The sequence below is a fragment of the Fundulus heteroclitus genome, chromosome 21 (genome assembly GCF_011125445.2).
Source record: "Fundulus heteroclitus isolate FHET01 chromosome 21, MU-UCD_Fhet_4.1, whole genome shotgun sequence".
NCBI classification, from domain to species: domain Eukaryota; kingdom Metazoa; phylum Chordata; class Actinopteri; order Cyprinodontiformes; family Fundulidae; genus Fundulus; species Fundulus heteroclitus.
Genome location: NC_046381.1, coordinates 28,890,150 through 28,909,965, shown reverse-complemented (window position 1 = coordinate 28,909,965; position 19,816 = coordinate 28,890,150). Strand labels below are relative to the sequence as shown.

The window sequence follows — 19,816 nt, the reverse complement described above, 5'->3', positions numbered from 1 at the left end:
GGCACTGTGGCAATTACTTAATTAGACATGAATTAATCCACAGCCTCCAGGTCCATGGCCACGTTTGACCTGCGGAGCAAAGACGAGCGGCGGCGTCCGACAGCGGCGGCAGACTGGTGGCTGCTTTGCAGAAATCTCCAGAAATAAAGTGCAGTTGGTTTTATAATTAACAGGTAGAGGAAATAATTGATTAAGATGTGAAAGCTTAATCAGTCAATTCAATAAGCAGGATCTCCGTGCTGAGTGGATTATTTCAATTATGTAATTAAAGCTGAGGGGGAGGGAAAGCTATGGAGCTGACTGAAGGTTAAACAGGGCCCCAACCTTCGCCTTCCTGCTTCCGTCTAACCAGCCACACACCCATCAGAGATTAGCAGACGATTTCTGATACGTGGACTTTACAAGAATTGTGCTACTGATGAAGTTTGGCAAAATTTGTATTTCTCTTTAAGAACTGTAGCATAATCTGTGTACAGATTTCAAAACTAACTTTGATTTGGTATCAAATCACAGCTGTTTTTGTTAGCTTGTACAAGCAATCGGTGCAGTTTGCATTACTAGAACAACAATGTGTAGCCTTCTTTACTTATTCTAAAAAATGTAGATCCAAAAGATTTCCAGTGCCAGGCTCACACGGCAAGATTGTGTTGATTTTTAACAAAATAAGGGACACACCAGTTATCATGATGGCTCTTAAGATGATCTTAACATATTCCTGCACTATGTGGCGTGTTAAGAGTGATCTCATCTCCTCTGAAGGAGGTCAGGACCGCTCCGACATTTTCAACATGTTGGATTGTCTTGGCCCGATACTCTAGATCATCAGATGTTTGTGACTGAAATCTGTTCAGGTGGTGCGTTGTCATGTGGCTGAACACCAGACACAGTAGGACCAAAGCTGTTATCTACAATGTATTTTTTAGTCAGGCATATAAGGCTGCCAACATGTGCAGGCAGACTATCTTTCAGCCAGCTAACCTGCAGTGTGCAGCAACACCTGGGGAAGTGGGAGCCCAGCATTATTGCAGATTGGATATAACCAGAGGATCACTTTAGCACTTCCTCAGACATGCCGTTAGAACGACTTTAAACTGCAGGAAGAGTATGATGGAAGACTTAAGCGGTCCAAGCTGTAACTTTGTAAAACCTTCAAGCAAACCTTGATGCCAGCTTTGCTTTGGAGATGTAGCTCACAAATATACCCCAACATTTAGTTTGTCTCTTTTATTAGACATAGCAATTCACAAACAGCAGTTAGCCGGAAAATTACATTCAAAATGTGCAGCTGACCATGCGCAAACACCTCACATACACCTGCAAACAAAACCACCAGTCCATCAGCGCTTCTTCCCCCACATTTGATGCTTTATATGTTTAAATTCACAATCTTTCACTGGTTCACCATCAAAGCATACACACCTCAGTCACAGGAACACATCTGGTTTTTTTGTTTTTTTACAACGACCTGTACAATTGCTCTGAAATGTGTTCAAAGGCTAGTTTTATTTTAACACACCCATACAGCATCCGCTGCCACGCTTCTCTGAATGCTCTTTAATATTAGCTTAGCGAGGAGGAGATCCGCTGTTCATGATGATCCGCTCTCTGTTATAGTCCAGTCAGTCCAGGAAGAGGGCGAGGAGCTCAGCTGGAACTCCACAGCAGCCGGACACGGTTGGTAACCGCTCAGGGCGAGTCCGTCCATCTCCAACATTCAGAGTTCATGGCTCACGCTGTTAAAGAGGGTTAAGGGTGGGCCGCCCCAGCGCCACAACGCCGTCCCCTCAGCACCGATCATTTCTCCCTCACCCTCTCAGGTACAGCCCCATCCCACCAGGAGTTAAAAAGGAGGCTCTGCTTCCAGATACTGGCCACAAAGATCCAGTGTATGTGTAAACACTCAAAATTCACCAACTCACACAGACGGCCACACATCACCACGGCAACACTCGGAAAGCCTGCCCCTCGTCCCGGCCCGCTACACGCAGCAGGAATGGCAACTGGGAAAAAAAAATAAAATAAAACGGGGAAAAACGGGCGACATCTATACATCTATTTTTATTTCCTAAACTCGTCCCCAGACTCTTTGTAAGTGCAACAATTCTGTAAACCGTCGTGTTTCCGTCTTCCTCCGCTGCTTGGTCCACGGCACTGTTCAGCTCAGTCAAACGAAGGGAGGAGGGAAGGAGGTGTGCGTGTGGGAGTCCGGGGAGGCGCTGCCTCTTCTACCTCCCAAACACGCTGTCATACTCCAGCAGGATCAGCTCCACGATCTGGTTCTGGTAGACCATGTGGACGGCGATGTTCCCGGTCTCCGTCTCAGGCCGCAGCAGCGTGGGCCCGAAGACGATGGCCACGCTCTGTGTGGTCATGCGGTTGGCCTCTCCGTGCTCTATCACCCTGCGGGGGGAAGGAGCGTTAGAACAAGGGCCGACCCACAGATTAGATTAGTCCCAAATGGCTTTAGGTGATCCTATTTGTCTGCCGGTGTTTTGGTTGGAGCGCAGATTTAAGGCTCTGTGGAGGAAAAACAGCGGCGCTGCCTTCACACACAGCTACGGGGCTTCAGATGGAGCGTGGCGGCAAACAAACACTCCGCAACGCTCCGGGCCAAAGGATAATAGCGTTTTTAAATAGAATCTACATCCTTGCATGCAGGAGCACAAAACAATCACATATTCATGGATGGTGGTGGAGGGGGGGGGGGTAGATTAAATCCGCCTGCTGATGTACGCAAACCTCCATACGCTGAATGTCATGCTATAAATTTCCCAGAGAAAACAGCGCTTCATAGGCGCTGAATTACAGCAAACACAGCGGCATGTAAATGCAAATTGGAGAGCTGAGGAAATGTCATTGTGAACGTATGATGTAGCCGCTGGCTGCGCTGGGCTAAGAATACACGCTGGGAGCCGGATCAGGACTGGAAGGAGCAGGCTGCAGCTCAACTATCCTCATGCCGTAGCGATGCATGTGATGCATCACTACAGTGTGCGTCTTACCTGCGCAGGTGTTTGAACAGCGCCTGCATCGTGTCGTGATTGGGCTTTGGCAACTTCTTGATCAAGTCTTTAACTGAATTCACTCGCTGCTTGTAGTCGGAGCATTCTGCAGCACAGAGAGAGAGAGAGAGAGATGAGAAACGTGTCAAGAGCGCCCTCCTGTGGGGGCACTGGAAACTAAAACATGGTTTAACAGGTGAAGGATCTTAAACACAGCAGCGAGTTCAGCACATCTGCCACGGCACACCTGCACAGTAGCATCTATCTTTGTCTGAAATTCATGTGACTGGAGAACACAGGAGTGCATAAGGAAGTGAGAGGGAAATGACCCAGGATCTTTCTTTTAATGTTTGGAATTAACAAATGCAAACAGTGTGGTTTGTTTTCAGTCCGTTTTCAGCCAGAACCCCCCATCCCTGATTTGAAACATGGTGTTAGCACCATCGTGTTGTGGGAACTCTTTCTTCAGCAGGGAGAGGGAACCCGGTCAGAGTTGGAGGAGCCCAGGAAACGAGCCTGTTAGAGGCTGCATGAGACAGCCCTAAACATAGGGCCAGAGCTGAAGCATATTTATGTCTTAGAATGGCCTAGTCAAAGCGCAGACCCAAATACAACAGGGAATCTGCTCTCTTCGTGTCGTCTGAGCGAGCTTTGGCCGCAGAGGGATGAGCAAACGTCTTAATGTGTGCACAGCTGGTAGAGACGAACCCAAAATACCTGCAGCTGAAACTGCAACAAAAAAAAAGAAATTCTACAAAACAGTGACTCAGCAACCGAAAACTAACCACACTGTTCAGACTTTTATTTAGAAAATTGTTTGAAAAAGGGGTTTTTCATGTCTGTCACATGAAACCTGAACAAACGCCCCTTTTCGGACGTATCGATGCCACGTGTCGGTGGTGTTGCACTGCAGCCACTCACTGATGGCGTTCACAAAGTCGCTGAAGGATCCGTATGTGAAGAGAGGCTCAGGAAGCTCCCTGAAGAACATCTTGAGAGCGCCGGTCGTGACGTGGATGTCCTCCCACTTACTGTCGTCCAGCTCCACCTTCTCATCTGACAGAAGGAAGAGACCATCAGTACGGAGGCAGGGGGGAGGGGGGGGGGGTCAGGTGGGGCCCAACCGAGCCTTACCGTGGTTCACAGCAAAGCGGAGCTTCTGGATCACCGCCAGGTTGCCGCTCACTCTGTACAGGCCGTCAACGCTGAGACCTGCAGAGGCGGGACACATCCAAAAGTCAGGCAGGAGATACTGCAGGACATCAACAGATCTCCAGTCAGCCCACAGAGTTCTGCTGTGGGGGCTTTGACATGTGGACTTGGCAAAGACCTTTCAAACATATGTGCGTGTTACTTTGTTTAAAGACGTATAATTAGAAGTAATTGTGGGACATTCATCCTAATGACTGGTAATGTCTCCCCTATGATCACTAAAGATGCCTGTTAATGGCAGAAACAGCTGGGTTTGTTTGGTTTGACCTACGCTGGACACTGGAACGTTCTGTAAGAACTTAAGGGAACGCAGACTGGGAGCAGCTTAACATCAATAGCTCTGAGGAACAGCTGACATGTGTGTAGTGAAGAGCTGACTCAGTCCTTTGTGCTGAAGGCTTTTGGTTCAGACGCACCCGGTGGGCTGAGTACCACCACCTGTAGCTGAGTCCTGATCACGGTCGCTTCCCGTAGTCCGTCTTTCCAGGACCCAGAATGGAGCTGCTGCCCCACGTTGGGCACGCATCGACCCCCGGGACACCAACTACAGCCGTCTTTGGTCAGTAAATCCATCATTGCTCAATAGACATATAACCTAATTGCACTCTCTGCATATGCAACACATAAAAAACATTTTCTGTGCTTAACTAAATGGACGAGGAGCACCCTTAACAAGACGCGAGCAAAGTTTCTTGTTGCTCCATTCGCAGTTTTGCTTCGCTGTATTTGCCCAATTCCCTTCGCATTTCTCGAAACGCCTTGTTTGCGTCGCAGAGCATCAATCCGCTCCTGAAGGCACCTTTACGTAGGAATGACATGTAAATCACTCGCTCCAAACATCTCGTTCGCAACTGGTGTGAACGCACCTTACCAGATGGAAGGGAAGGGATTTACTTTTAAGGTCTTAAACAAAATGACTTGTGTGTATTTCTGCAAGACCTGCAGCTTCTATCTGTAGTCAGAGAGACCTAAAAATAGCTTCTTTTATTTAAGAAATTAATTTACAGTTTTTTTAAGATCAGAAATGCTCAGGCGTCTGCATTGATGTCAGATCTGCTTTCCTCCAGACGTACGGCTCTGGGCGGTCACTGAGGAACGCTGCCTTGCACTGATCTCTACATGTCTGCAGCGGAGGAAGTGATCCCCGGTGCCTGTACCTGTGTTCTCCACGTGGTCGATGCACATCCTGACAAAGTTGGGCACAGACGTGTTCTCTCGCTGACACAGACTGCTCAGACTGCAGCCAAACACCTGGTCTGTGGACAGACAGACAGACAGACGCTAGCTCTCAGCAGCATGGAGCGCTCACACGTGTGCAGTGGGGGGCTTCTGGCCGCTCACCTTTGATGTATCCTTTGTCTCGGACAGCCTGGTAGGTGGGCCGCCTGATGAGGAACTTCTTGAGCTTCATCCTGGTCTTCTTCTGGTCTGACGAGTCCATGCTCACAGAGGTCTTCATCACTGTGGACGCACAGGAGGGCGGTGATACACTCAAGCACACATGGCGTCAGAAACAACTCTACAGTTGGGCAACATGGGCACTAGTCCAAGGTGACATCAGAAAGAGGGGCGACATCAGCACCAGGTAAAAAACAAAAAACACATTTTAGACAAATTTTCTATCACTTTCCTGTTTGGGGAGTCTCATTTGAGCTGATTGGTGGGGCTCATTCAGGAAGCGGCTGATTGGTGGGGCTCATTCAGGAAGCGGCTGATTGGTGGGGCTCATTCAGGAAGCGGCTGATTGGTGGGGCTCATTCAGGAAGCGGTTCTGCACCGCTGCTTGGTGTGATCAGATCAGACAGGATCCTACCCACCTCTGTTCTTCTTGGAATCGCGGTGATCCTTCTCCTTGTCCTGTTTCTCAGCTCCCGGAGACTCGGGCATGTCCTCCTCTATGGCTTCATCAGACTCCCACGCCTGGACCCCAGGAGACATTTATTAGAACAGCGGGTCACTGGGGCCGCGGCCCAGACTCAGGCATGACAGGCACTCACATGCGTGTTGATGGCCTCCGTGAGGGCCCGGTACCAGTCATTGATGACGCTGTCGATCTCAGACTGGATCAGCAGCTCTGTGCCCTGACGGGTCTTCAGCTGAAAGGGGGGGGGCATGGTAGATGAAAGCTGGATCACAAACACATGTGAAAAAGCTGAGGCTGGCGGCTCCTGCGGCCCGTACCTCGATGACGTGTTTCTTGCTCGACTTCTCCTTGGAAGCCCACTCCACCGACGCGCCGCGCAGGTCCACGGTGAACTCGGGCTTGGACTGATTGCTGCCAAACTTCTGGAACGGACAGCAGAGGCACAGAATGAGCCCTGAGCGTTATTTATTGCACGACAAGTTGGTGTTTCCAGGAGGATTTAGTCCAGTTAGAGACAAGGAAAGAGGATTAGGGAAGAGTTTCAGTCCAAGATGGGAAGCAGCTCCTGCGTTCCACAGTGGCATTACTGGACAAATTAAGTAGTACTTCCCTGTATTTCACACTCATCTTTATTAGCATTAAGAGAAAAAATAAACGTCAGCACCAAGTGGTTAAGTTGGCTCACAAATTAGACCAATCATCAGTGAGGATTTGCCCACTGGCTTGTTTTGTGTGCCTAGTTAGTGTTTGTTAGCATAAACCATGCTCTACACTGCCTTGCTCATCTACCCATCGCCCCGAACGTTTTTCCAAAGAAACTTTAATCTGTTTTATTGAGATTTTTTTTCTTGTAGTAGAAATCACAAAGAAGGGCATAATTGTGAAGTGGAAATTATAAATGGCTTTTTGTTTTCTTTCTTAAAATTTCAAATACATTCACACACCCCCCCCCCCCTCCGTTCCTCTAGTACCCCTCAAGTTTTCATTGCATGCGTCATTGTCTTTCCACTCCTCAGCTATGCTCTGCGTTGTGATAGTCTATCACATTAAATGCCAATAAAATACATTAAAGTTTATAGGTGAGAAAATGGGAAAATGGGTGTGAATAATTTTCCAAGGCGGGGCATATTAAGGCTGGTTCACACGGCAAGATTTTTAGCCTGAGTTTAGCCCCGATCCTCCCCTTCTGACACGCATCAGCGTGTCTCTTGAGATAATCTTAAGAGACATTCCTGTCATGTGTGCTGTGTTACAGTGATCTGGTCCACTTTGACCTCAAATCAGGGATATTCAACATGTTGGATTGTCTTGTCTCGATACCCTAACGTGTGGGGTGTTCCCCGAGTGCAAACAAGCAGGCAGCTTCTTGAATGTGATGTGTAGCCAATCAGAAAGCATGGAAACCCCGTGAGAAATAATAAAACAGTTTGCGCTGTCTCCACTCCTTTAACCAACGCCTTTTCTATTTCTGCATTTCTCTGTTAAAATCAGTCCACAAACTATTGCCACTATTCTTCCTCGTCATCCATGTCCTGAGTGAAACCTGTTGGTGTGTGATGTGTAGTGCTAGCTGTTAACTGAACACAACACACTGTATGAGCAAACCTGTTCTAGCTACAGTTTTGTTCATCGTTACATGTGGTGTCTCTCTGGCTTTGAAAATCAAGCGGATATTTTAAAATCCTGCCGTGTGAACCAGCCTTTAGGCAGCTGCTGGGCTTTATCTGTAGACTTCATCTACCGAACCTGAAATCAGAAGCCAGGACCCAGCCTGTACATGTTGCTGTCACTGCTGGAGTCCGATAACTCATGGACAGATGCACAACCATGTGAGCTTAAAGGAGCGGCTACAGTGGCTTTTAGTGCGAACGCCTCTGGTAAAATACCCGCTTTTATGGCTTAGAAAATGAGATGAAGACAAAACATGTCAAACTTTTCCTGAAAAGTGACATTTATCCTGTACAATTTACAAAAACAAACACATCTTCTAAAAAGTATTTAAATAAATTTGCTGCATTAACCTGGTCGCACAGGTGCATGCAGCCCTTAGCCGATACTAACCGTGCGCAAAATTAATTCTCGCGTTATTTGTGCATTCACAAACACACAAGAACCCATCTTGTACCGCTCCAGCACAAGATGGGTTCTTTCATACATTTCCTCTGAAAGCTAAATGCTTTTAGCAAGAATCTACGGGATATACGCCACATTACACGATACATTACACTGGGAAAAGTTTCTAAACGCCATTAAGAGCCACTGTACTGTACACCAAAGTCAGACAATGGTTACATGCCTTATAGGGGCGCTTTCATTTTGTATTAATTTATTAGGTAACTACAATAAGATGAGATAAAGTCAAGGGTCTCAAACACACAGATTAATCAGTTCAAAGGAGGGGAACGGCACACTAAGGAGGACACAGCGAGGCGCTAATTCATGCCGAGGTGGGGGGGGGGGACATACAGCAGCAGCCTGCACAGGCCGACAGTTCACATAGGAGACAGCAGGGCGGGGCTTGACTGAGCGCTTCCAGCTGCTAAGAAGAGTGAGGAGCAGCTCTGGGATGGAGCCGCTGCGGTAGTAAGACTTCAGAGAGGAGAGGAGAAGAGAGGAGAGGAACCGTGAATGGACGACACGCTGCACAGCACAGACGGCTGGAAGAAGATCGCTCAGATAAACGGGAGAGACCAGTCAGAGAGATGAAGGGAAACGCTGGCTAGGACTGCCGGCGCATGCTGACGGTTACGTACCCAGGAGGTGCTGCCCCCCTGGCCCTTTGCAAAGAGGAGGGAGGACCCCTGCAGCACGGTCCAGGAAGACGTCCAGTTCTTCCTGTTGGTCACAGCACAACACAAAGGCCTTTAGTGCTGCCAAGCCACTGAACGCTGGCAACATGTCATGTCACTAACACAAACTTTTATGCATTTCCTTCCATAATATTTGATACTCCAACACTTTTACTGGTGAAAATCTACAAGAGTGAGCCGTATTAGGAATCAGCCCCCCTGAGTCAATACTTTGTAGAAACTGATCGCTGCAGTTACAGCTTCAGGTCTTTTGGGTTGTGTCTCCGTCAGCTTTGCTGATCTAAAGTTGGGACGGAGTGCGTCTGTGGACATCAACGTTAATATCTCGCCACAGATTCTGAGGGATTTAGGTCTGGACACTGCAAAAACAGAACTTACAATAAGTAAAATGTTCTTAAAATATGTGTATTTGTCCTTGATTTGAGCAGGTAAATAAGATGATTTGCCAATGGAACAAGATTTTTGACCTTAAAATAGGAACAACTCATCTCCATCATCTTATTTCAAGTGCAGGATGTCTAATTATCTTATTTTAGGGGTCAAAATACTCATTCCATTGGCAAATAATCTTATTTACCTGCTCAAATCAAGGACAAATACACTAACTTTAAGAACATTTTACTTATTTTTAGATCTGTTTTTGCAGTGGACCCACTGGACCGCTCTAAAACTCTAAAATGTTCTGGACTAAAGCGTTCCCTTGTAGCTCTGGCTGCGTGTTTCAGGTCTAGTTTTTTAAAAGCCTCTAAAAGCTTTTCTGACAGGATTGCTCTTGATTTAGCTCCAGCCTAAGTACATACACACTTTTGGTTGTAACATGACAGAATATGAGAAAGTTCAGGGCTTTGCAACAAACATCTCTGTCCAACCTGAGTTTCTTTCCGTTCTCTGTGATTTTGGTGACATTGAGGACTCCGCACTTCTCTGAGGGCTAAAGAGGAAGAAACAGACACAGTTAAAGGCTGAAACATTACCAACACACACACACCTAATGATGTTTTACAAGCAAATGCTGATGGCTTCAATCTGCTGGTACTTATTGTCATGTCTGATGTTTACCAGCAGATGGCAGCCTAATGCGTCATACAGCAGACAGAAGCTCAGGGGCATGGCATGCTTTATAATGCTAAGTCACACAACTCTCATCCAAAAGGACTGGCCAGATCAAAACCCACTATAGTAGCCTATAAAATAAAAGTGGCCAAACCTTTTGGCTGGTGTATTTTCTGAACTTTAAAGCCCTAGTTTTTCTGCGGACACATGGGTCACAGAGAGAGCTGTGAGTGAATGAAGTCAGATAAGTGTTTGTTAAAACCTGCATTATATTTCCCACCAGTCCTGCCCTGCTAACAACCCACCTTAACCGGAGTAAATAATACTTTTCAAATTATGTGTTTTTTTATTTAGGAAAAAAGGCTAGCCAAACTAACCTTAAGTAAAAAACAAATAAATAAAGAATCTGGCCCCATTTAACTCATGGATTAACCATGATTAATTATTCATCAGCCTGGTTTAGAAAACCTTTTCTACAGCTCTGGGACTCCAGGGAACCACAGAGGAAGCTGTTCATAATACAAAGGTGAAAACAGTGGGGAAGCTTCCTGCCAGTGGACGGCCGACCAGAACTACTATAAGAGGGAACTGACGAGGCACAAAAGGAGCCAGAACTGCATCTGAAGAACGGCAGATCCTGCTTGTTCCAGTTCAGGACCGTCAGTTCCCAGGTCCAAACCACATTTCTTTAACATCCTGATGATTCCTACGACTTTTGGACAAATCTTCTGTGGATTGATGAGGCAGAATGGAATATTTTGGAATATGTCCGTCCCGCTACATCTGGTGTTGAAATAAAACAGCTTTCCAGAAACAGAACATCATGCATGGTGGTGGTAGTGTGATGGACTGGGACTGCTTTGCCACTTCAGAACCTGGAAGACTTGCTGCAATTATCTTCACATTCACCAGTTCTGCACTCATGGTTCTGAAGAACAAAGACCGTCTATCAGTTCCTGACCTTAAGCTCAAGTACACTTGGGTTCTGCAGTTGGACAAATGTCTGAAGTACACCAGCAAGTCCACATATGAATGGATTAAAATAACTAAAACCAAAATTAAGGTTTAGAAGCGACTTAAATCCCGACCTTGACCAGGTCCTCAATTCTCAAAAACCCATCAGTGGGGCTGAATGAGAACAGGTCTGCAAGAAGGAGGGGGCCAAAGTTTCCTCATAACAATGTCAAAAAAAATTAAAAATAAAAGAAATCACAAACGTTTTATAGGACTTCTTGATGCCAAGGGTGACACAAACAGTTATTAGCTTCAGAAGGCATCTACCCTCTCTCTCTTGGATGGCTTTTTTCTTTCATAAATGAAAACTGACTGTATTTAATCGGGTTTTCTTCGTTTTGGCACTAAAGTAAGTCTTTGAGTGTGACAATAAGGCCAAAAGCAAAAAAATGTGTAGGGGTGCAGGCTTCACACAGAACTTCTCACGGTACATAGGCAGTCCTTGTATTTGCTTGGAATGAAACCGGTCATTGTCGGTTTAAAAGATGGCGGCCCTGCCCGGAGGCGTTAGCCAGGATGCAGTTAGGAGGGAGAGGTGGCATGCAGCGGAGAGCAGAGGAGCGGGGACAGAGAGGGGGATGCTGATGCAAGGCGCTTGGTGAGAAGAGATACTAACGGTTGAAGGGTGCTTGGGAGATGATGGGCAGGAGTCAGAGTCTGGAGAGCTCTGCTTGGGCGCTGAAGCACACTCCTACCAACACAAGGCACAACATGATGAGCGGCTAAAAACTAGCAGCCAACTACAGGAAGACACGTGGCAATCTGAGGTTAGTGAGGAGGACAAAACCTGGAAGAGAATGATGACTTGTTATTAGGGGTAAACAGAAGGCAGGTTAGGATGTTAGGTGAATAAATGTTAATCCAGAGAGGTGATCTTCTCCCTCTGTGTAAGCCTTTATCAAACAAGGGAATGGATCCTGCCTGTTATATCCTCTCTGAACGACACCGAATTAGAATGAAGGAACGGTTCATAACTAACTGTAGGGGATCTGGGCGGTACCAAGTTTCTGAAAAGCCAGCAAAGAGAGGGGTGCAATCATTTTTACGTCGCTCAGAAGGAAAAGCCACAACTTGAATAACAAAACAAAGTAAGGTTTGGGGGTGAGCGTTTCGTCAGAATTCCCACACTGGCAGATCAGATTTTTTTTTTTTTTTTTTTTTTCGGCCATGCTTCACTTCCAAGCACAAATGGTGGTTTTAAATAAGCTTGCATTCAATCAGAACACAATGAAGACTCCAAAACAGTACATAGACCCTCGTTCATTAAGGCTACCTAAGATGCAGAGTATAATCAGTAACTCAAAATCCAAAATGGTGAAGGCTCTAACAGTCAACCGGCTGGTTTGATATAACAGAGGAACAACAAGATGGCATCATGCTGACTTTGTACATCTCTACAGTGCCCTGCCAGTGCTGGGCACAGCTAACCAAAAATGTACACTCTACAAATACATTTATTAGCTTTGCTACCGTTAAAACAATGATAAATAAGGAAATTTGAAGAAGCTCACGCTAGCCACTAACCGATACCCACCAGCTGTCAGTCTGTCATACGTCTTCAGATAAAGAGTGCTGTACGCACACACGGCACATGACCAACGTGCGCAGCGTGTTTAAAGGGATAGGCGTTTTAGTTCAGGATGAATGACATTTAAAAACGTGTCCACAACTGTGGATGCATTAGAGAAGAATATTCCCTCCCCTCTGTGCTCAGACAGCAGCTGTTTAAAGAAAACGGTGAGAGGCTGCAAGCTACGCCAGCGTTGCCTGTTATTGCGAGAGAAACAAGCAACTAGCTCTTTTACTTCTACCTCGTAAACAGCATAAATGATCAAACATAAAGTGGCTTATAATTAGTGGACGTGGCAACACTGCAGGAAGCCTGGAACAGTGGTGAGTGTTTTGGAGGTCCCTTTTTCCTGTTGTCATCACTCTTTAACAAACGTGAAATAAATCAGGACTTTTTGGGTTACTTATTTTTGTAACATGCCCACCATTGGCTCCTGCATAGGAAGTTATTTTATATAACTTTGTCATGAGATCCCAAAGCACTAATATTAGCATTTTTGAATCCATGACAACGATGCTGATAAACAGCTTAATGTTAGCCAGGAGAACTCTGTCTGTCAGATGGCCATTTACACTGAGCCAGGTTCTGCTGATGGGTTCTTGCTGTTTAAACTGAGTTTTGTTTTCCACTGTCGCCGCGTTGATGCTCAGTATGAGGGATGGCTGCAAAGTTAACTAAATCAATGAAATCAACTGTAATAAACTGCATAGAAAACAGAACCTGACAGAACCTGTGTTATTACTAGGACCAAACAGGAATGTATGTCATGGACTATGATTCTGTCTACATGACTGGACTGAATGGACTAGTTACTTCTGTATGTGAGCGGGATCTGTTTGCTTTGTAAAGTACCCTGAGATTAACCTGACTCTAGCCAGATGAATTTCGCTCTGCCTAGCTCCACTCATCCATCTGGGACTGATCCATAGGAATTGCCTTTACTGAAGGCTGGGCCTTATCAAAAATCCTTGCATATGATTGGATAAGCCACTTGTCTGTCATCTTTATCGACGTGTTATTTCAACCACTCACACCGAAGCTAACCCGAGATGCTGATGAGAGCGACGCAGGAAAAAACAAAACTTATTATTTTTTTTTTTATGTGTTTGCAGCTCTAGAGGCACGCATTTTATTGACAGTGAGCTGACAGGAAGAGGGGGGAAGACAGGCGGCAAAGCGCCGCGGGTCGGAGTCGATCCCAGGCCGACCGCGTCGAGGACTAAAGGCCTCCTAATATGGTTCGCGCTAACGGCTAACCGCTCCGCCGCGGACGCGCCCCGGAAAACAAAACTTGCCAAATCCGGTCGGGAGAAGGTCAAAAATATCGTTTCCACCAATAAAAGCCTTCAGAGGCGTTCTCTGATGTTCTTTTAATGAAACAATATTAAGTAGATTGGACAACACGGAAGAAATAGCAGCATCAATGTTAACCCTTGCTTCCTCAACGAGCCGCCATTGCTATCAAAACAGTCTTACGTCATGGTCGCTTCTCCACTATGTCACATCTATGAAACTCCTGCCCTGCGTCCTGATTGGCTAGACAATAAAATGGGTTGAAGAAATCACTCTCTATGGAAGATGTCCCAGATGGATGTGAGTGGAGCTAGGCGGAGCGACATCCATATGGCTAGAGTCAGGTTACCCTGAGATCACTTTCTTTGTGAATCAGTGTTAAATAAACAGAATCGTTAGTAATGTTATCTTTAGACAGTCTGCATTAGCTGTAGAGATACACTCAGAAATGGACTTTCTTCTAGATTTAGACAATGTGCAAGTTGATTGGCTCTGAAGTCGGAAACTGTATACCCCACATATGGATAGCAGCCACAGAATGAATGCAGCTCTGAGATGACTAGACAACAACATCACAGGATATGAGATGGTTGAAACTTAAAACCTTTGTATGCAACCAGAGTGAGCCACTGGTGTAGCAATTCGTGAAGTCACAGTACGTAACCAGGCCAATGTATAGTGTTATCTGAGCATAGGAGGCCTTAGTACTGTACTGAAACATATTTACATTGATCCTTTAACATGAATAAAACAAATGTGACAGAAAACTAATGTCTGACTTCAACTATGCAGAAATCATTCAGAATGGGAGCGCATCAAAACCTGTAATACTACTTTAGAGACCTGGCCCAATCTGATTTTGCACAAAATGTTTAGACCCACATGTTTTCTTTTTTTTTTTTTTTTTACTTTAGCACACTTCACACTATAATCATACCCATCAATGATTCTCAAACAGCACATCAGCTGCAGTTTTAACTTTGCGTCCTAAAAAAGCATCATGACTTGCTCATTAGTGCATTAAGTCATTTATCTTCCTTTCTCTGAAATCCTCTGCGTGGATTCTCCTACAGACAGTATAGTGATAAGACGGTATGAAACGGCACTCTGGCTCTACAGTTAGTGTAGATTCTGATGTGGAAAAACAGAACCAGCTCCCAGATTTCAACCTTTTGTTCTGCCACTCCCCACCTAAGAGGGGTCTCCCTCGTACCTTGTCGTTGAGGTCTAAGACGTAGGTGCTGTGCCTCCACTTGGTGAGGACGATGGGATCTGGCTGCTTCCTCTCCAAACTCCGACTCTTAGGAACTTCTCCGGACTGAGGGGAGATGTTGTACTGCAGGGACGTAGAAGAAGGTTTAGAGCTCGCAAAAATGATTCCAGCGGGTCCTTCAGAAAGTTTCAGCCACCTTACCTCTCCCCTAACTAGCCACAGCAGCATTGGACAGAGACCCAGTGGGCATCCTTATCTAAAGGGATTGAGCAGTGTACAGCGAATGTGGCCACGGCTGCTTTACTCCACTGATTGTTGATTCTTAGAATCAGAAAGTCTACTCGATGAGCTCTAGAGCCTCCAGATTAGTAGGATGAAGACACAAATAGTCCTTCTCAAACTTGTTTCTGTGAACCTTAAACCCTTATCCTATTACAACGCTCTAAAGGTACCAGTCCAGCAGGAGGACGAGGATAATGTGTGGTGTTAGGTGATGTAACGGCTGTTTTTATCCACAGGAAGACAAACAGCCGACGCCGATCAAATAATCTCACCTTTGGCAGCTCCCACTCTGACCTGGATCCATCAACGCTGTAGTAGTACGGCCGGCCTTGCTCGTCCACATGTTTGATCCACTGCGGACACAAACACGGCTCAGCATGCTGAAGCAGTTACAGAGCAAACGCACTCAGCCGGCGGAGCGTTTCCCCACCTTCTCCTGCGTGTATTCAGACACATACAGGGTGTGTCCGTGTTCATCCAGCTCCTCTGACCAGCCTCTAGGGGGCGATCCGTACTGGCTGTCAGACTGGCTGGAATGGGTGCTGTGGTAGTTTTCCTCTGAGGACAGCGGCTGAGGAGGATGAAGGAAAAGACAAAGATGGAAGCATGAGGAGTGTTTACACATACAAGAAAACATAAGGAGACACTGCTGCCTTGAAAATGCTAACAGAAGCAAATGTTTGATTTTCTTACAGGAAGGTGAAAGATATTGTTTAGTCCTCATGTCAGTAGTCAGTAGTAGAAAATGATAGCTGCTTGGTGTAAACCTCATTAGGTGAAATACAGCTGCTGTGTGTGATAACGCCACACGGGGGCAGTGTTGGATGATTTGCGGAGAACAACCTGACAGGAAGCCATGATTTCCTCACATCAAAGGTACTGTGGCTTTCCTCCATTCAGAAGCCACAAGAGCTTTTTTTTTAATCTCTGGGGTGCACCGAACCTTCACCACTGCGTTTTCATGTCTCAGCATAATACTTTATAACTAATACATGTCTCTCTGATATATAAACAACACATTTTACAAGCCACATTTGTCACATTTCAACCACACATCTTAATGTAAGTGTAAATAATGTGTAATTCATGAACAGTCATACACTGGTTATAGAGATTTCCACATATACCAATCTGAAATGTGTGGCGTGTGTTTAAACCACTCCGTTGTAGCTCTGGTTGTGTGTTAAGAGTCGTTTTCATCTTGGGAAGACAACCTCCACCTCAGTCTCTAGTCTTCTGCAGCCTCTAATAGGTTTCCTCCCAGAGTACAACGTCTTTACCTCCATCCATCCATCGACCCACCGACCTGTTCCTGCTGTAAAACCGTATTTCCGCAGCATGATGCTGCCACCACCATGTTTCACTGGGGGAAATGTGTTCACTTTTGTTGAGTTCACAGATAATGGTACCCTATAAACAGGCTACCTCCATTTTCTTTTAAATACTGTCAAGTCTTTATTGAAATACCACAGTATACACCAGTATGACCGCCTAAACAGGATAGAGATGTTGTCAAATAACTGCATATAATATAGAGTATTTTGAGGCGTTCTAATAGATTAACATTACTGTATTAACGTTATTTTTTAGAGAGGTGCCTTACCGACATGTTCTTCCTGCCAGAGTTTAGCTCAGGTGGTGTCCTACACCTCTGCTCCAAATTTCCAGCTGAAGACCATTTATACTTTCCTTCCACTTTAAATTCATGTACTACTTTGTGTTAATCAATTAGAAAGTCCTAAAACACTACATGGAGGTTTTTGATTGTAATGTGCCAAACTGTGCAAAATCTAAAGCAGTACTAGTTTGCAACAGACTGTCATCTAAGGTAAAGCCCCCTGAGATCTGGTGGGACGCGGCCTCCCGTACCTCGCTCTCCGCCGTGCCTTGGCTCTCTCCTCGGACGCTGCTGGTGCTGCTGCAGGTGTCTCTGGAGCGCGGCGGCTTCCAGGTGCGCTCTCCGCTGGTCCGGTTGTAGTAGAAGTACCTGCCGCTCAGGTCTTTGTGGGTCTCCCAGTCCCCCAGGACGTGGAGCGGGGAGCCTGCGGGGACGGGCGGCAGGCTGGACTGAGAGATCTTCAGCTCCTGGAGGTTGGTGTAGACCGGCGAGTCTGAGCGGCCCGGACCTGTGGGTGACGTTGTCTGGAGAGGAAGAGAGGAGCAGGGTGATTGCGTTAGTGATTTTAGAAGCTTGTGTGTCTATGGTTTTGATGGTTTCAGCTCCTATTTGAGAAGAGAGTGATATTCCAGGAGCCCTGTAACCAGAGGAACCCATGGAAATGCTCTAGGATGTACTGGGATCCAAGCATTAGATGGACCCTTCAGCAGATCTCGTGTCCTGAGTTATGGTATATGACTGAATGAGATACTTGTTGGATAAAATGGACCATTACGGTCATGAACACCGCTCCATGCCTTGGTTATAAAGTGTGTCATGGAGAGAACAGATTAGGGCAGCGAGTGTCCGACGCCCTGAATGGCAGCTGCTGAATCCCATCCGGCTTCACCACATGTGTCTCACAGAAAGCATCTGAGTCCATCCCAGACTCCTCTCACCACATGGACTTTAACTTGTCCAGTCGTATATCTATCGGCACAGAAAGGGTAAGAAGACGATGCTATTTTTATAAGGGCAGCATTTAAATCTAAACTATAAAAAGGTTTTAAAATAGTATAAAGGTTCACAGTGACGTAAGGTTTAAGCTGGACTGGACCGTGACGAATTTAAAGGGCCCACACCCAGAGATTTAAACTAGTCCTAAATTTAAATTGATGCAGACTCATTGGCTATCAGCGTTCAGACCTAAACTCCTGTCAGCAGCAGCTCTAGGTCCATAAGACACTATTCTGTGGGTTGTATAGAATTAATTCAATGAATATCATTTACTTTAAAACTTCAGCTGCTCTGGCCTTAGTCTGGACCAGGCGGTCCCGACTACACCAGTCTACAATGACAGCTGTGTTTTTCAGAAATCTTTGTTTTATTTTAACCCAACATGATGATCAGAAACATATCCAGAAAGTAAAAAAAAAAAAAGTATTTTGTTGTTATTCACGGTTCTATCAGAATCTGCTAAAAGCCGAACAGGCAGGTCAGACTTTAAGACAACAGGAGAGCAGCAGTCTCTGATTTATGCATCTCTACTTAAGGTTTATTGAAGGCCTCTGAATAAAGATCGGACCAGGTGTTTTAGAACCAGCAGGAGATGAGCCAGAGGAGCAGAAAGGATGTCAGTGGTCCAGTTAATCACAAGCATGAGAGCAGAAAGAGGTTGTGCTGTTATCTTGGCAACCGTTGCATGTAAACATTGCCAAAAGTTGTGCAACAACTTCCTGCTGGGGGGATGAAGCCATCATGCAAAAAAGTTGCATGTTTGGGAGCAAATGCAAGATGAAGCAGAAGTAAATAAAATCAGCGGCTCAGCACAAACAGAACAGAACAGTGACATACACGGAGAACCCGTTCTGTAAACGGGGGTTCTGTAAACCCAGCGGGAGCAGAACGTCACTCCACCAGGGACGGACAGCCACGTTTCCATGGAAATGCGTCAGAGCCTCTTTGCATCTTAGGCTGATTTAAGAGCTCTTTGGAGCCGAGCGCAGTCTCTGACACTGAAGCCAGCCTGGTGTCTCTCATCGCTCTGATGAAAGACCAGCAGGTCCTCCTGGAGGCCGGGTCGGCACCGCGCCTTCACACTGGGGTTTGTTCCAGGTGAGGAATGTGGAGAGGCCAACAGGCTTCAGCCACGGGGAGACTTCAGCTGCTTTCAGCACACAGATGGGACTTCCTGGGAATGCAGGGAATATTTTTCCACATGAATGATTGTTTAATATCCTGCACACATGCCAGGGCAGCGCTGACGTCCTGCTGTTTCCACTTTGGGAGTCCCATGGCCTCTCCCTTTCAGCCCAGCGCACAGATACGGGGCGGAGCGATGCGCCACAGCACTGGGAGGTACTGGTCGGGCTCAGGGTGGGCGCACACTACCCATCCATCAGCAGGAAGACGGAGACGGCCCGCTGGAGTTTCAGTGGAGATAAAAACGTGGTAATGATCAAATCTACACAGAGAAATGAGGAGGGAGTTAAAGCTATTAAGAGTCCAAACTCAGCCCTTTCAGACCAAAGTTAAACGCCAGCATTTCCAGACCAATTTACACCATTCTGGACACAGCGCACTGTGTGCAGGGACAAGGCCCTGCTGTTTCTAAGCATGCTGCACCACACCTGTCCAGATTATTTCAGCCCATATTAGTCGTTTCGGGGCCGCGTCCCAAAATGTATTTCTTGATGCACTTTAGTTATTTTTATTGCTATAAACACCTGAAATTACTGGATATAAAAAGGAAGGCCAGTCAGAACTCAAGGAGCGCTGCCTGTACGGGTCAAATAGGAAATTGCGCCACTCAACCTGCCGTTTTATTTGCACCATTATCTGAAAGTCAAATATGCACTAAAACATTCCATGTCCACATAGGATTTAAACATTTTACAAAATCAACA

General features: G+C 46.1%; 1 protein-coding gene across 9 annotated transcripts in view; it reads right to left on the bottom strand.

Annotated features, from left to right (window-relative positions):
- Nucleotides 1–1,209: 1,209 nt before the first annotated feature.
- Nucleotides 1,210–19,816, bottom strand: part of arhgap12b (Rho GTPase activating protein 12b) — a 67,235-nt gene continuing 48,628 nt past the window's right edge. For 5 of the 9 annotated variants that reach the window (XM_036124804.1, XM_036124805.1, XM_036124806.1 and 2 more), the window contains 17 exons: nt 17,183–17,455; nt 15,744–15,884; nt 15,586–15,666; nt 15,032–15,154; nt 11,572–11,646; nt 9,758–9,819; nt 8,832–8,913; nt 8,545–8,667; nt 6,396–6,500; nt 6,212–6,310; nt 6,032–6,134; nt 5,556–5,675; nt 5,372–5,470; nt 4,137–4,214; nt 3,924–4,058; nt 3,003–3,108; nt 1,210–2,400 (listed from right to left, as the gene is read on the bottom strand). In XM_036124804.1, coding sequence (XP_035980697.1) covers nt 2,226–2,400; nt 3,003–3,108; nt 3,924–4,058; nt 4,137–4,214; nt 5,372–5,470; nt 5,556–5,675; nt 6,032–6,134; nt 6,212–6,310; nt 6,396–6,500; nt 8,545–8,667; nt 8,832–8,913; nt 9,758–9,819; nt 11,572–11,646; nt 15,032–15,154; nt 15,586–15,666; nt 15,744–15,884; nt 17,183–17,455 — 1,980 coding nt within the window. In that variant the 3' untranslated portion in view covers nt 1,210–2,225. The remainder of the gene's footprint in view (nt 2,401–3,002; nt 3,109–3,923; nt 4,059–4,136; nt 4,215–5,371; nt 5,471–5,555; nt 5,676–6,031; nt 6,135–6,211; nt 6,311–6,395; nt 6,501–8,544; nt 8,668–8,831; nt 8,914–9,757; nt 9,820–11,571; nt 11,647–15,031; nt 15,155–15,585; nt 15,667–15,743; nt 15,885–17,182; nt 17,456–19,816) is intronic. The other 4 variants (XM_021320815.2, XM_012871193.3, XM_012871192.3 and 1 more) reach the window with 4 other exon arrangements.